This window comes from Rhea americana, unplaced genomic scaffold (genome assembly GCF_003343005.1).
Source record: "Rhea americana isolate MKP2758 unplaced genomic scaffold, rheAme1 scaffold_103, whole genome shotgun sequence".
Lineage (NCBI taxonomy): Eukaryota > Metazoa > Chordata > Aves > Rheiformes > Rheidae > Rhea > Rhea americana.
Genome location: NW_028185073.1, coordinates 2,559,859 through 2,578,066, shown reverse-complemented (window position 1 = coordinate 2,578,066; position 18,208 = coordinate 2,559,859). Strand labels below are relative to the sequence as shown.

At 34.9% G+C, this 18,208-nt stretch overlaps 1 protein-coding gene across 6 annotated transcripts in view; it reads left to right on the top strand.

The window, feature by feature from the left end:
* KDM4C (lysine demethylase 4C) overlaps positions 1-18,208 on the top strand; it is a 254,335-nt gene that overhangs the window by 156,501 nt on the left and 79,626 nt on the right. For all 6 annotated transcript variants that reach the window (XM_085307133.1, XM_085307119.1, XM_085307141.1 and 3 more), the window contains 3 exons: positions 6,918-7,099; positions 8,962-9,178; positions 10,347-10,423. In XM_085307133.1, coding sequence (XP_085163259.1) covers positions 6,918-7,099; positions 8,962-9,178; positions 10,347-10,423 — 476 coding nt within the window. The remainder of the gene's footprint in view (positions 1-6,917; positions 7,100-8,961; positions 9,179-10,346; positions 10,424-18,208) is intronic.

Below are 18,208 nucleotides of genomic sequence, written 5' to 3'. Positions count from 1 at the left end.
ATGCTAAATTACAATGTTGAAACGAATTACAAATTAATGAATAAATATTATTTTCAGGTATAAATGTGGTATCAGGAAATAGGATGGAGTTTGGCATGGCTAACCATCATATAGCATTGTTATCACTAAGACTGAATTATTGTTATCATACAGTAAGTTATAACATATGTTACTCATTTATATGAAGTCATTAACTAACTCATCAAATGTTTCTGCATCTTCTTTGGAAGCAAAGATTGCTTGTTCTGTTCCCTCAGGAAACAAATGCCTAACCTCATTATGATCTGCATCTGGTAAAGAAGTACTACAACAAGAATTAGATCTCTGGCCGCTCTTAGCTGTGGCTGTAGGAAATGCCATTAAAAAAAAATATTCTACATAGCTTACATTACCCCATTATTTTTATTTTTTATTTTTTGGCAGATATTCAACCATTTTAGGTTTCTATACAGATATGTGATGCAGTCACAGCCAAAAACATAGAAGTTAGAAGAAGAAGCAGACATATGTACGAATATTAAAAAGAAAAAAATTTGTGTCCTACCAGCCTCGCAAACTAAGCTGTCCTTGGAAGCCTGTAATGACTGGGAGTGTTCTGATGGTGCAAAGGCCACCACATAGCTATTATCAAAGCATACCAAAATTAGGGGTGTATATGTAATGATGTATTGTCATCTTTTGATAAGGTATTCGAATTCATAAAATAAGACATGTTATCAAAGTGTATTCAGTAAAAGGTCTTTGGGCCTTTTAAGTATGAATTCCAACTGTGAAGGTTCTTACTTTGAAGGTTCCAATTTAGGCATGAAATTTCTGTTTGCTTTAAATTGTATTGTGAAACAGTCTAGCAGAACTCAGGCAGTCTTTTCAGTTGTGCATACAGTTTCAGGTACTGCTGCTGTAGCACTCTTTTTGTGTTCTTTGTGTGTGTAGCATTAATGTGTAAATTGGAGGGACAATGCCGTGATACACGTAAAAATACACATGCCGCCATCAACAAAAATACCTTTAAGAGACTGCCAGTGTTTGTGTAAGTGAAGGAGTCTCTGACTACTTAATGACTTGTTTTGCTTCACAAAATATTTACTGATCTTGAAACCCCTGTTAAGTTTAATCTGTTTAAAGATAACAGGCTTCCCCCCCCCCGCCCTGGAAATCTTGAAACTCTGAAGTTAACTTCATATTTGTTTTCTTGAATAACATTGTTAATGAACAAATTTTCTGAGGTCCTTACCACTCTCACTCATCACACAAGGGCAATGTGAAGCTTAATTTGTAACTTTAAAGTTAGTGGTTGGTTTGAAATTAGAATATACTTCAATGCATGCTTGCAGCCATATTTGGAACTTTACATGGATGCAAGGTTATAAAAGTTATATGATTTTTATTTTTTTTCTGCCTGTGATTGATCTTTCTCAGTTACAACTTTTCTGAGGTTGTGTCTACATTACTGATTCCAATGATACAACTACAGGCCTTATTTCCTTTAAAAATGTCTTATTTTGATTTATATTTCCTTAATTTAGTTTGATTTATTTAGCTTAAGTACTTAAGATGTTTTAGAGACTGTCCTCTTTTGCTTAAAAATAGTTTATTTTAATGCAGATTATTTATTCTTTTTTTCATATAATTCCTAATACATGTCACATTCCAGATGATAAAGTCTTCATCTAATAACTAGAGGAATTGCCCCTGAAAACTTTTACTTTTGCAGTTAAAGAAACCCCATATTTTATTTCCTTTGTTACGGAATTTAATGCATCCTGAGAATCCTGATGAACATCCTGATGAACACACACATCTTTATATTTTGTCTGCTTCTAAGCATGATGGCATAGCTACTGAAGTTCTCCTGAGACAAACAGTCTTGGGAAAAGAGAAACCTTGACAACAAGATAATGAATCAGATAATTGTAGTTCCATTGCAGTGTTACGCAATTTCGAATTCCTGTAAGTAACACTTACATTTCAGGTGCCATAACATTTACACTTGAACATAGTGTTGTGTGGAAAGGTGTTTAGCAAGCCATATATATATATATATATATTTGTGTGTGTGTGTATATATATATATATATGTATAAATCTAAAGTGATGGCCTCAGTTTTTGAGAAAATATTTGTTACTATGGAAAAAAATATTTTATCTGGAGTAGTATGATTCAATTGCAGATTAAACAATGGGAATAGACTAACTGTAAACTTAAAAGATGATTTTTTGAGTATTTGTTATATGTGTGTGTACCTTATGCATATGATTTTGAAAGCTTTTAAAAAGTGCCGTCAGTTGGGCTGCAGATGTATACTGAGTTTCCTGGTCATGGCTAGCAGGTGCACTGCCTGTATTTTCTTATTGCCTCTTAGAGGAAGATGTAAACTGTATTATGCATAAGCTGATCTGACATTTCTTTGCTGTAAAATATCAAGAATTAATCAAGACAAGAATGAATAATGTATTCTTAATTTTCATGTGAAAAAATGGAATAGGGAATTCTAATATGCACTGAAATCCTATTCGTATACTTACTGCCAGTGAGCTGTGACAAACTGTCAATGACTTGATCCAGGTAACAGCAGTCATAGGAGTCAAGACAGCATCCTTAGTTGTACTTCATGCACTCTTTAGATACATGCTGTGCGTTGTATCAGCACATTGGTAGATCTCAGTCTTTCAGGTTGTTCTGTATCTGTTTTGATCAATTGGTAGCTGCTTTTGGGGCTGAGTCTGTTTATCACAAAGAGGGTTTGATTGAATAATGGCTTGTATTGTGGAGTGTAGCTGGTTGGAGGAAGGATGTAAGTGACTGTTCATCAAAATTTATTCTACCAGAACTTGAGCAACATTTTCAGGCTCTTTCAGAAAAGTTCAAATATATAAGATTATTAGTGAAACAGCATGCTTCCTGAAAAGCGGCATACTGGTTTTTGAAAGTAGGTGTGTGGTTTTGGAAGGGAATGTTTGAACCTCTTCCACTGTGAGGGCTGATACTTTCATCATGATTTTTGCTAGTTTTGGGTGATGGGACTCTACACTGTTACCTGTTGAAGAAGAGAGCATATTTGCTTTTGACAGCTGAGCTTCTGAATTCTTTCGGTCAACATGGACACCAAGAGTTGTTATTTATTCTTACTTTGAGAGTTGTCAGTTAAGGTGCATTTTAAATGGATGGAAACTAGAGTTTGTGTTTGCTTTGTTTTTTTTTTCTAGCATTGCTTGGGATCATGAGGAGGTGCAAGATGCTTCTGTAGTTCTAACAGAAATATCTGATCAAGAAGTTCTGAGCTCAGATGTGGCATGTAAATGCCTATCCTGAACATACTAATGTGAATCAGGAAATTAATTTTACTTGAGGCTAAGTCACTGATGGCTCTTCAGCTATGTAGTGAGTGTTGAAAGGGGTCACTAAAGAGAATACATCAAGTGATTATGTACTATATGAATTCTTTCAAACAATAACCATATTTTTGAGCACTGCTTTTTATTTTCTTCCATTACTGTTTTGGGTAACCACTTCTTATAAATGATATCTAACTTCTCTGACTTGATGGACACTAGGAAGCCTACTCTGCCTGTACCAGCTGGGGGGCTGATTTTTCCTGTCAATGGTATTGGTAAAATGAAACAGAACAAGGCAGATTAATTCAGTTTCTATAGAATACTTTACAGATGAGATTGCATGTTTCTCCTGATGGAAAAATTATCAAAGGCAGCATTATTGTCATATTCTGTTATTGGAGTCAAGCATTCTGTAGCTATCATTTTTTAATATCAATTTATTTTTACATTCCACGATTTCAGTATGGGAGTAGGTGGATGTTGATAGAAAGTAGATGAAACAATGTTTCTGAAACCCCTGAAATATGATAAATTAAGCCCTATATTGGCTTGGAAATTCTTAAAGACAACTGGAAATCATAAACTACACTGCAGTGACAATAAAGGATAAGACAAAACTTGAATCTCCTGTTTTTGTTTTGTATGCTCTTAGGTTGCGTTGCGTTCCTTTATGAAGTACTGAGTTAGGTAGCCTTTCTCTGGAAGGTGGGGGGGGATATTGTTCTTTTCCTGAGTGAATTTCTGAGCCTATTCTGGAGAGAACAGTGAGATTGCAAGGTGTAATATGCAAGAAGATCACAGCAGAGAGGTTAGATCCTGTAGTTCATGCAAAGGGACTAAGAGGCTGCAGTAGGGAGGGTTGAGAAGAATGTCTCAAAGGAGAGGGAGTAACTTGTTAGAGACCAGAGGCAACTGGGGAGGGTTTGCTTCTGGTTAACAAGCCAGTTAACGAGAAGTATTTGCTCTAAAGATAATGTAAAGATGAAAATAAATTTATTAAAGTAGTTTTGAAGTGTTAATTTTTTTGAAGTTGTGGTAGATGCAGTCCTGTATGTCTGTATACAGTATTTTGTCCATAACTTGAATTGTGGTTTGAAAATGAATACAAAACGCTTGAAAGCAACAAAGTGATGTAAGAGTGTTGCCTGCTTTCTTCCTGTCTTTTGTGTTCTTTTTGCTCTCTCTGTCTACAAAGGACTGTAAAGTTCACAAAAGAGAAATCTGAAATAATGGAGTTTATCTGTAAATAAGACATAAATATTGGTCTCATCAAAAGCAGAGCCAATATACTCATGAATTCAGCAGTATGCTGGAGCAGTGGGAAACCAGAGGACTATGTGAGAGAAGTAGAGGTCTTAGTCTAGAAGTCATTCCAGGGTTGAAAACTGAATTTTGGGCTCTGACTGAGAGGAGAGTCTGAGGTGCAGGGTGATGGCTTCAATCCCATGAGGGAACCATTCAGCAATGGTACAGAGTGRTGCAGTCAGAGTCTTATCAGAGCCAAAATGAGTAACAGATATGAAACAAGCTATAAACCTTCGCAGCAAATTTTGCCTTCCTCTCTGTTTTCTTCATAGCTTTGCAGTATCAAGCCCAGAATTCTCTGTCAGGGTACAACTAGAGTGAAAGTATTTAATATTATGGTTGTGTAAGCATCTAGAAAAGAACACCAAAGAAGTAATTCTGAAAGCTAGCTAGCAAAGTTGAAGCCGCTCATGAGATCATTCTGTAAGGAAAGGTTAAAAAAATATCGGAATGAAACTAAAGGCAGAAATTTGAGTGTTGTTTATTTTTTCAGTTTAGGAAAAGTTATAAGTAACAAAAACCTATATATTGACAGAATTTTTTTAACTAAAAAGAAAGTAATCAGACAACTACAAAATGGATGTCCACATTTTATATTTCGTCCCCTYCTTGTGTTCAGCTATTTCTTCATTGCTATACTTTTGTAGCTACATAATCAACAGTAAAGATCTGCTGCTGAATGTGGATTTAGTGAAAGGCTTTTTTTTTGCAGGCATTTTGTATTTTTTCCTTATACATGGATTATGGACAAATGTTTATTGAAGTGGTAGTAGTTCTCTTGAGAAACTCTAGAAAATTCACATGAAGGATATACTAATTAATTTCTTTATGCAACATTTGGCTTTCTTGTAGACAAATATTATATAATCCATATTTTATTTGACACTAGTAATTGCTATCAAATTTATAATGTTTTGCGGCAATGGATGCTAATTTATCATGGAGGAGATCTATAAAGCCTTTGCATTTTTGTAAAGCTGATGTAGGCAGTCATGGGCTGGAGGAATGTGATGATTCAGCTTATTGTACTTCATTAAACATTCCTCTGTTAGAATTCTCTACTGAAATAAAGAATTTTTCCTAAATATATCATTAGAAACAGACTACATGCTACAGACTTTTTGTTATTTGAAAGTTCTATTCAATCACTTTTCAATATGCTATGCCATTTTCCTTTCCACATTCACATCATTTTCTTTAACCTTAATTGACACCTACATGCCTTCTCATTGATCACAAAAGATTTAATGGGCACAGTCTATCTGAAGGAGCAGAACCACGGACCTCATCATTAGTCAGAACAAATGTAAGAAACCAATTCAGAAAAAAARACTTAACAATTTACTCTCGGGTTTCCAGAATGAAAAGACGTTTCCTTCCTCAAAATAACTATATTTTTCAGGTGCTAACATAACCAGACTGCCCGTGAAGCTACCCTGAGGTTCCCAGCCAGCTAGAGCACACAATTGCACTGAAATTTTGCTGTTGACTGAATCATTAATAATTAAGACACTGATTTCATCGGGACAAGGGTTTTACACCTAGTCTTCTTTTCCCAGGGTTCCTATTTTCCACATCTCTTTCTCAATGTAAATGATGACATTTTAAAATTACTCAAAGTCAGATGCATTCAATTTCATAAGATCATTTTTATGAAGAAGTTCTGCACAGAAATACTGTTAATATGTAAAATGAACTTTTACAACAGCCAGAACTGACCATTGACATTATTAAATCATTTCTCCTGTAATGGGGTCTAACATGCAGCATTCCTGAAAGTCCTGCTGTGTGTCAGGTCTGATTGTTCCCCATTATTCTATGCCTGTAACATTGTCTATTTTTCTGTCGGAGAATGAATGTCAGGTTTCATAAAAAGCTGAAAGGTGCCAATCAGGTTGATTTACTTGGTGCTATTTGACTTGATGCGGCATGTTTCTTCAATGAAGAATTTAAAACAGAGTTTGTGACATGATAGAGGCTAGAGGTTGGAGGAAATAAGGAATGGGCAATGATGTTAATTTTGTGGATAAGATTATGAACACAAATTCTAAGCAGTAGGACTACTGAACTACTTTATTATGCTGTATGTGACATAGTTGGCTTTTGACATAGGTGTCAAATCTCTTTTCTAACTGCTTGTCCTTAAGCATAATTCTCTGGGTTTTTTGCACTGGTATTCACACAAAGAATTCTTTTAGAATTGTTTGTTATTCATTGTCAGTGCACATGACAACATCAGTATTTTTTGTTTTGTAAAGTTATTTGTTTTCTTTAAGAAATACCTGAGACTACCTTAACTGAAGAGGAAGTGCAGGAGACAGAGGCGTGGGCCAAGCCTCTTGTATACCTTTGGCAGAAAAGACCACATAATTTCAAGGCTGAAAAAGAATATAATGAAACCTGTGCCAAAAAGGAGCCACACTGTGCCATTTGCACTCTTCTCATGCCATACTACAAGGTAAGCAAGATCCTTATAGTTTTATCTTTGAGTGAAATGTAAAATAGCTGTCCAGCTACTTCATTCCCAGTAAAAGAGCAACTTAGAAATTAGATAAACTTATGTGTTTGATTTATATGAGGAGTGAATATACCCAGTATGGCTAAAATTAGAACTTACACTCCATTCACCTATGTTTAGCATTCATTGCTGATGATATTTACCTTCTGCTTGGGTTCATGTAGGATAAGCAATAGAGCCACTATCACTCCTTCTTCCTGAAAGGTTAAGAAATAACTATTTTCACTGTGCTTGGGACTTTTTAGGAATAATAGTCTCATAGAAACAGTCTAACCTACAGCACTGTTTGATATCAGACTGTGGAATTCTGACATCTTACGTCAGTTAAAAACACTGACAAAAGTACTATTTATTTTGTAATACTCAGTGTTTACAGCTTCATAAAATATTGAACCTGAAAGCTGACCTTCAAGTTGCTTTGAAATACCTTGCAAGGGCTGTAACACTCTACTGTATAGTAATTTTTTTTCACATTTGATACAGTAACACTTGTGGKTTTTGGTGTTGTTTTGACATGGTACATTAGGAATGAGATACACTGAACTCTAAAGGCTAGATGTTTAGCAAAAGCAAATCTTCCATCTGAATATCTTTTTTAGTCTGTGATTTTACTAGTTAACACTATTATATGAATAGAAAAATACTTGTTGCTACAACATTCTCATCTCTAGGAGAGTTGCGAGTGAAACTTGATAGTATTTTAAGTGCATATGATAGCAGATAGAAAAATCCTGAATGAGTAAGACTATTTTAAACATTTTAATGAATAAAGTTAGTTCTGAAGGACTTCTGGATGTCGTAAAAAAGTAGTCACCTGCTGGATCTTGTACACTCCATGGACTTACATAACACAGTGGCCTCTGATGTAAAGTTGAGAAGAACTTCAGGCTGGAAGATAGCAAGCCTTCCATACTCAGAAATCCTAAACTAGGTGGAAACTACATTTTTTTTAATGGAGAAAAGAGCTATTCTGTGTTAACTCCACAATTATGTATTCTCATTTTATTCACATTGTGCTTGAGACTTCTCTCTTCTGTTCTCTCTCTGAAAAACTCTTAAAGGAAATCCCCCTCTGTGTGAGGACTAGGAAGAAGACTCTGTTGACCCTTCAGAGGTCAGGGAAGCAAGCTGTAAAGCGATTGGTTTTGGTTTCTCTCTTACTTCCCCTGACACTGCTTGCTGCTTCCAGTGCCGACCTTTCCACTCCGGGAAATGTTTGTGCATTTCCAGCTGCCAACTGGGGAAACTTTTTTTGTGTTGAAAGCTAGACTACTAGATTCCCCCCTTTTTTTTATTTTCATGGCTAAAGGAAGGCATAATTGGATTGAAATTGCCAATCAATTAAATCTCTCTTCATAGACAGGTGCTGCTTTATTTAATTGTTCTTCCTAGCTGACAGAAAAGTATCAGATGTGTCAGCATTACCAGGGAGTTCCTATCATTTTTCTGGAATTTTAGCAGCTTTTCATGGATGAATGTCAGTTGCACTGGGCCCAACTGAAGAGCTCAAAGGGAAAAAATACCATTGAACACAATTGCAATATCACCAATTTTCAGTTTATCTGAATGGTATTTTATGATTTCACAGTTACTAGAATAGTGAAGGAACTGTAGAATGGTACTGATAGATACCCAGAAGCATCAATCTTTTCTAAAACTGTTACCTTGTTAGTGCAAGGACTGGAAGAGGAAAAGTGATTTCACCATCATTGGAAGGACCAGTAAGTCAAACTCTCCTTTCTTTTAGTTAAATACAGTGTGTATATATATATATATATATATATATATTTTTTTTTTTCCAGCCAGACATCCATAATGAAGACAATTATACCTTTGGGGAAACAAATGCTGAAAAAACATTTATGGCTGAAAATGAAAAGACAAAACCACTTATTCCAGAGATGTGTTTTATATATAGTGAAGAAAACACTGAAAACTATCCATCAAATGCCTTTATTGAAGAAGACGGAACAAGCCTTCTGATTTCCTGTTCAAAGTGTCGTGTACGGATTCACGCAAGTAAATAAACTAATTGTTCACTTGGTAGAAATATCATATCAAATTTTGTTTAACTGATAAATGTTTATTAACTAGGCATCAGGTATGTCAAAGTAAGTATCTGAAGAACATTTCCATATGTAACACTTAAATTGCTGGCTAAAATTCTCCATAAGCTATATTAAACATTCCGTTATTAGTTAATTGTTGTTGTGAAAATAGTGAAGAATTACAACTTTGAAGTTTACGTATCATTAAAGAAAAGAAGAAAAAAAAAACTTTTATAGTTAGAGCATTGATTTTGGTAGTTAGCAGGCAATAACCTGACCTGTGTAAAATACGCATTCATGCCATTCTTTGCTGCAATTCCAAAAGATATCACATGTCTTAGCTGGTGTTTGTAGGGAATTTTTGGAGTTGCATTGAATGGAAGATAATGCACTTCCTTAGTCAGCGAAAGCTAAAATTCCAGCTGTGTACAACATTCAAGGTCCTCAATTACTTGGGTCAGTCATTGTCTGAGACAACTTTATAATCTCCAGATACAGTGACCTTATCAGCTATCTTAGATGACCTCGTAAATGTTTCTGTAACCTTTCAATTGTGGAGTGCCAACTTCTGATGCCTGTTTCAATCTCTAGCTGTTAAATTCCTATTCTGCTCCTCATATTTTAAATGACAGTGTGATGTCAATATATTGTAGTCAGGGTAAATTTTCTTCTRTATGTGAGGACTTGTGAATATGGCCATTGACCGTAGATATGCAGCAATTTCATTTCTCTTCTTTTTTCTTTTGAGAGTGATTGATGAATGAGCAAATTTTCTACAGTGTCTCCTACAGATGTTAGCACCTGACTCTGAGAAGTCCATGTGAAATCCATATCTGGAAGTGCTATATGATTGTACAGAGTGAATGTCAATGCACTAATTGGAGTTGTTCATTGTAACTGCAGGGAAGATTTGGTTACTTGCTATTGAACTGAAAGGAAATAATAAATTCTTTTCTTTTTTGACATTTGCGAAACACGTATAATTTATATATTTCATAAACTACTTAGAAATAGCATTAAGCTGAATATTGGAAGGGCCTCGTGGTCACAATTGTACTAGTGTTTGTACCCAGCTGAATTGTGTAATGCCATAGAAAGAAAGGCAGAATATATTACTTAACCCAGCTCTCTTATTTTAGGTTGCTATGGTGTCCCTTCTCATGAAATCCATAGTGAATGGTTGTGTGCTCGATGCAGAAAAGGAGACTGGACAGCTGTAAGTTATACATATTGCTCAGTTATCTAACACATTACAGACCTCCCCGCCCCCCCCCGCCCCCCCCAAAAAAAAGGCACACACATTATATGTGGAATGTGTCTGAGTTTTTCTGAAGACACTTGTTGACCAAAGGTTTATTTTCAAGATATGATTGGATTGCAATGTAAAATGTAATTGCATTTTGAGACACAGAAACTTGGAGAAGTTTTATATGCTCAAGAAAAGTTTTGGCTAACAATATAGTTCTGTGTAAAATATTGTTCAAAGAAACAACCGAACATTTAAATGTATGTAAGAGAGAGAGTAAGAAATCAAATTGCCTCTAAATATTTTAGACTTTGAATATGTATATGTGGCAGCTGGGGACAGAGAAAGGAAAATAGAATAGTAAATTGCAGTCTAAAATGAAAGTGTTCTTTTAGAGCATTTACAGATTTATTGCAGTGTATAATCAGAAAAAGATTTCATTCCTGAAGCTCCTAAATACCTATTGTTTGATACAAAAATATGTTTGCAATAATTTTATATAAGAGAAATAAATAGAAGTAATGGTTGATAAAATTCCTAAATTCTGTATTTGTTTAAAAAGAAAGTGATTGAAAATTTTACATTTCACCAATCTATCAGTTGGCCTGTCAAGGCAACTAATTGTTTTCTTTAAAACAGCTTGAGGAGATGTGATAAAGGTTTTTAGTGGCAACACAGGTTTTCTTCAATTGTTGAATTAAAATCTTTAAAAGTCTAGGTACCTTAAAATGTAAACCCTTAAGTGGAATGATAAAATTTTTAGATGTGTTCAAAAAGAAATGAGGATTCATATTCCTGGTAACTGTAATATCACTTTTTACACTTCATTTCTTATAATTATGGACTTTAATTTTAAGATAACAAATGGTGATAGTATTAGCAAAGTAAAAGTACAAATAAATGTGAAAACTTGCATTTTCCTTTTGTATATGGTCAGCATTTTCAAGGTCCTTTGTGAATGCTGAGTATTAGGGAAACAAATGAGGAACTGGCATTTACAGTGCACATACTATGTAAGCTGGGAAAAACAAAAGGAGAAGATGACTTAGAACTGCTCATTACAAAAGTATAGTCTGTTTATAATGTTTAGTCCAGTGTTCTCACAGCAGATAACTATTAAAAATATACTGGATCAATTTCTATTTCTATAATATGTTCACATTTCAGTAGGTATTCTTACTAGGTAAAATCCGATTTTCATCATTCAGTGGTAACCAGGAAACCTTTATCTGACAGTCAGGAGTTTTAGGATCTCTGGAACTACTTTTGCAACTATTTTTCCAGTGTTAGGTGGAAAAGCAAGAGTCTGCCCTGTCAGGTGGCAGAGTGCCATTAATTTGGAATCTAATGAGCAGTTAAGCAAATAAGGTTAGACAGTCCTGCTTCTCTATCAAAAAGTTTTCTCAATTTTCTTTTGTGATAGAGACAGCAATGGCATGTGTAAGCATGGGAATTCTAGGGAGACCATTCATGTGATATTTAGTATGACAGCAGTAGGACTGGGTCTCCTGTTAACTGCAATATAACAGTGACGCATTTGCAGGGAAATTTGGAGAGAATCTTCATATTTTGATTATTATATATTTATTTATCAAAATTCACTGAGAAAATGAAACAAAATTCAGTCCCATATTTTGTTAATACCATCTTGTAGAGAGGTTTCTAAAATAGTTTACAGTTTTGGGATTATTTTACAAATTATTTTGATTGTTTTACAGATGAAGAGGGCTTTCAGATAGCACGGTGGTAGGTGGAATATAAGTATAAAAATAGTCAATTAGTGACTGGTTTGACTCTTATTTCCACTATGGGCAGTAAGGGACAATTGTGGAATGTGATAGAAAAATGAAAATGTGGGGAAAAAGGATAAAGCTTGACCTCATTAGGATTTTTCTTTGGCAAAATTTTAGGGGATAATTTCACTTTTGGGGGCTCTAGTATTTCTTATTAAAATCTTCCATGAGGAAAATTATGAATATCATGCTGAAAAAGTGGTACACACAGCTTTCTGAAACTCAAGAAAAGCCAATTTGTAAGGAAGGTATTTTTTGGCCAAATTATTTATATTTTCTGAGATGAGGTAGTAGAAGAGTAACTTGAATGTAAAGAACGTGCAGAAAATAGTTAAATAGAAACTTTATGCAAAGAGGTTTTATTAGGTTTTGTGAAAAGTATACTGTAGGAACTGGAGAGAACACTTGATGGATTTCTGGGATTTAATGTCATAGGTTCTGAGAAGCTCACAGAGGTGGAATGGAGCACCATTCATGGTGCAAAGACTCAATACTAAAAGTTGCCTACTTAAAAGGACAATTTGCTTAATTTAATGTAAACCTCATCTATTGCGTATTTAACTGAATTGCTATGATTTTGTATTGATAAAAACACAGCTAAATTATTAGAGCTGACAGCTTCATCTTTTTTTTTTTTTTTTTTTTTTTTAATTTTAACTCTGATCTGGTGACCTGAATGAAATGAACTGATGCCCTCAAGAGAGTTTCTCATTCAGATATCTCTGTGGAATAAAATTCCTGTTCTTAATGTTGTATTCTGACATTCAGTAGGATGTTGAAGACTCAATAGAGATGCGATGAAAAAATTGCTTGCCCATTCTTAGATAAGGTCTCTGAAGCAGCTAAAGAAGCAAGTTAGTTGTACAGTCTTTAGAAGCTTTAATTATTGTATTGCTTGTTTACTTATGTGTTTTATTTTTTATTATTGTTTATAGTCTTGTTTTGCTTTCTTTGGGGGCAATAAATCTGGCATCTCTCATTAATATTAAATTTACTTAAAGGTTGTCGTTCATAGTCTAGTGTCTCGTATTCTTTGTTGTTGTGTATGAGTCATGTTGATGTGAACTATTCTTTGTCAGTTGAAAGATACAGGAAATGACRGATACTAGGTATGAAATCTGCTATCCATTGGTAGTAAGTAACAAAAATTCTACAGTTTCAAGGATGTGAATAAGGCTATATTTGAAATTTTATTATTTACTTATGTATGAATGATACCCAGATTAATTTTTCTTTTTAGTATTAGGGTGTCTCAGCAGCCCAGAAAAATGAGTGACTGAGAGTAGCAGTGGCAGTCAATTTAATTTGAATTCCAAGAGAAATACCAGAAAGATTACCAATCTGTCAATTTCTAAGCACTTGGACAATACTGAAGTTCTAAGTACAAAGGAGTATGTGTTTAAAAACAAATCATATCACATTTTTTTGCTGTGACAGTTCCTGAGAATAAGGCATAAGCGTAAGATTTGATATGTCCTAACTTTCACAGGCTTTTAATAATGCTTAGATTCTGATATTCAAGCCAGAGAAACATGATCTAGATCAGCAGTTATCAAATATACTGGAATATGGATTTGCTTTCAACCCTCAGTGTCTCAGGCCACCAACAATTGTTCTCATCAGACTCTTAATTTAAATTGCTAAGATGATGATAAATTCCTGTGGACCATTTGTTGCTTACTTTTTATGTCCTATGAAATATACATGGGAATCTGGACTGGTCCATTTAAAGTCATTTTAAGATAAATACACAGCTGATTGGTAAGTGAATTTAATGGGCAAATTCCAAGATGTTAAACTCGTAGAGTATGTCAAACTGTTTCACAACTGTGTAGTATTATTAATATACTCTTTTCTTGATTTATTTCAATGCTCCAATGAAATTAAAGGATAAATAAAAGCATTCCTGCTGAATTTTCTGTGAGTACAAAAGATACGAGGCATTTTGTAGGATGAAACTAGAAACAGTGTTACTGTATTGCAGAAATGATATCAAACAAATTATATGTAATTTAACAGAGATAGGTAAAATACTTAGCAGTTAACAGTTACACACATATGAGATTGGAGTGCTTCTCTAGATAGGAGCTCCTGCTGCCATCAGGGTGGTCACAACCTCGACGTAAGTCATCAGTATAATACCGTTCTAAGAATGTCCAAAGATCATACAGGGATTTTTAAACTCTATCCTGGGAGTAAAACCAGGAAAACATGAGGAATGATCTTTCTGCAGTCTTTAGCTTTGATGAGAGCCTGGCTGAAGAGCTGTGTTTGGCTATGAGTGCATATACTTCAAAAAAAGATAAGACTGAGTGGACTGGAAGAGAAGAGGGGTAATTGAGATTTCAAAAAAAAWTTTTTTTCAGTCATTCTTCCTAGATTTTAATCATTGCCTAGGGAAGGATTGAAAAGAAATCAGTTTCTTCAGTATGGCCGGTAGAAGACAGAAGGGGAATACATAAGGTTATACGTATACTGCAAAGAGGAACATAATCAGTTGTTATCCCTCCCTGCTAAGGACAAATCAGGGTGTAGCAGCTTTAAACTGCATCAGCAGATGTTTGTGTTACTTTCATGGAATTTTACAAATTTTGATTTGTGAAAATAATGGAATACTGGAACGGGCTATGTAGAGATTTTGCAGAATCTCCTCCATAAAGATTTTAAAAAATATATTAGGCAAATATTTATCAAGAGTAGTGGAAGAAGAGGTGATTGTTCCTTGAAGCATAAGGGTAAAGTAGACATTGAAGTTTCTTTTTCCTGTGGTTCTCTTTTGTCATTGTCTATTTGAATAGTATTACTCATTGCAAGCAGTGTGAATCTAGTACTCTGTGGAGAAAAACTTGCTTGATATACAACATGTGTACTTGATGTACAGCAAAGTTAATTGAATATAGTACTGCCCAGGGTACTCTTTTGCCTTTCAAAATATGCGATTTCTGCTAGTCTCACCAAACTTCTGCTGAAAGGTTTATTCTACCTTTGAATTACATGCTAATTATTTTTTATTAACCATTTTTTGATTTGTATAAATTTTTCTATAGCTGTTATTATACATACAATATTTAATTGTATTTTAATTTGCTCTGCAGCACCATAAGTGTCTCTGGAAAGAGAGACATAATTAAAGAAAACTACTTGTTTGCATGACCTCTTTTTGCTTAAAGGAATAGAGAGTGAGTATATTTCATATACCAGTTTACATGGTTCAGACTTCACATAAAAAAAAAAAACGAAAAAAAAAAATCTTACTCATCTACATTCTTGATCAGATTAAGTCTTCCTAAACACTATGGCTATTGTAGAAGATTTGAAACTGAGATCTGATGAACTGTGGGACTTATGTGCCTACATGCCTTTTAAAATACTAGTTCTTGCATCAGAAAAGTGCACAAAWTTGAAAGGTTTAATTGTCAGTAAATACCCATTGTCTGATAGTCCCACTTGCAAAGCATTTGAAATGTTTTCATTCCTTTTCACACTGCTGCAGAGAAAAAGAATATTTAAYTGAGGAAGATCTGTCTGAGGAATCCTCTTCTGAGTAAGAGTTTGAATCCTTAATGGAACGTGCTTGGCAAACAAGGAAAAAAAGCAGTTTTGTGCAATGGAGAATAAAATAGAAGTTATGGAAAGAATAGTGGTATGAATGCTTTACAATATTTTGTGTCAGCCTTTTCATCTTTTGAGCTTATCTTTGTATTCCACTATACAGGAGGTCCTGTTTGATAATGATTATCGACAAGGGAGAAGAGAGATACTGAATCCATCTTTGTTAAAGCCCCCAATATAGTGATAAAGCACCCTTCCAAAACAACAAAAAAATCAAATAATATTAAATAAGTCATCTGCATGGCTCCTGAAAGTGTGACTGTATTCATACAAAATGTCTTGATTGAGAACAAATGCCTCATTAATCTTAAATGCTTCAGCTGGAGATAGTTAGTGAAGTCAGGAAGAATAATGACAGGCATTATAGGCAGTGCAACATACTGTACTGTGTGCAAGGATGTAGTCACCTAGTAGTTATACTCCATAAGCACAATACCTTTAGTGAGGAAAAAAAAATGGAGAGGAAAGAGTTAGAAAGAAGAAGAAATCTGGGGAATAATTAAATGCACTCGGATGATTTACTTCATAGTAAGTTAGCTGCAAATAAGGCTGCTAAGGAAACTGCTTGACTTTTTACAGATTGATTTAACTATCCTTAGCACTACAGGAATAGTTCAGCATCTTATGTCACCAACAGCACTGATTATAAGACCACATGTATTTCAAGTATCCTGTGTTGAATATTAATGACAAGTGTGAAACAGCTGTGTGGTGTTTTCCCTGTAGGTGAATTGTTTCATGCATTATGTTTTACTGCTTATCTGCAGACATTTGCTTTATTTGGAATTTCTGGTTAAGGTAGCCTAATATATAGGTTAATGGAATTCTTAAAGCCTATTCTTTTTTTCCTTTACTTTTTCTTCCTTTTTGGAAGACATTCAGAAAAGTAGCATATACTGACTTTTGGTATTCATGCCCCAAACCAGGAGACTACCTTCAGCTGACATTTCTGTGTTTTCAGAGTAGTCTACTGGAGCATTATTTCATTCTACTAAAAATAATGAATTTGAATAGTCTTCTTATAATGGTGCCCTTCTTGCTGGTATAGTTAAATTTATGTCAGCATTTCTATTATGAACTCCTATTTTTAGAGCCTGATAACTGCCAAAATAGTTCACTTCATGTAAGTTGGTATACAGTGTCTTAATTTTCAGACTGATATTGCTAAGCATCTTTTAAAGCGTTTGGATGTTGTTAAAGAGAAATTTCTGGACTGAATATAAAAATTTGGCTATAACAGGAAATGTTTGAACTTTTTCTCCTCTTTTTTTCCTTTCCTTTCTTTCCTTTTCTCTTTCTCTCTCCTCCTCTCCTTTTCTTTTTTTCCTCTCCCTCTCTCTTCCTACCAGAAAAAAGAAAAAAGTCTTTTCAATCTGTCTTTTCACCAACTTTCTCCATAAAAAGGTGGCTTACTGTGAGAATCACTTTTAGATTCCCGTGCTAACCATGTTTGGACTGGAAAGTGGGGAGAGTGGTATTTTCTTCTGGTTTGCTGTTAGTCTGGTAACAATACATGGAGTGCTTGTAAAAGCACAACATAGACAAGTTTGTTAACACTGTATTTCCTGATGCTGTCAGAGAAAGTGAATTAAAGACTGGTAAACAGTCCTTTTAGTTGATTATCTGATCTCTAGGAATATCACTACTAAATTATTTGTGTGTGTGTAAATAGCCAGTAACAAGATAACTTGCCCTGTGCAGCTAGTGTTAAGCTGCTTTCTTGAAGAAGCAGTTTTTCATCCACTGGTGTTCAGTCTTAAACCTGATATTTACTATCGCTTCCAGATAGTGTATTATAATAATATGAATAATTCTGCATATTTTTATCATTATAAATACCATCATTCTGTTTTTGTTTGTTTGTGAAGTGTTTAGCTTCACTGTTATCATCTGTCAGTGATTTTTATGGTCGCATTATGCTTGGCATGAAAAGCTATCAGTTTTGTATTTGGTACCTTTTAATTTTTGTTTAACTTTCATAGGATCATAGGACCAGTAAGGTTGGAAGGGACCACTGAAGATCATCTAGTCCAKCCTCYCTGCTCAGCAGGATCACCTAGAGCATGTTAGACAGGGTTGCAGCCAGGTGGGCCTTGRMKATCTCCAGAGAAGGAGACTCCACAACCTCTCTGGGCAACCTGTGCCAGTGCTCCGTCACTCTCACAGGGAAGAAATTCCCCCTCACCTTCAGGCAGAACTTCCTGTGCTTCAGTTTGTGCCCATTGCCTCTTGTCCTGTCACACGGGACAACTGAAAGGAGTTTGTCCCTGTCCCCTTGACACCCTCCCTTCAGGTACTTGTACACATTGATCAGATCCCCCCTCAGGCTTCTCTTCSCCAGGCTGAAGAG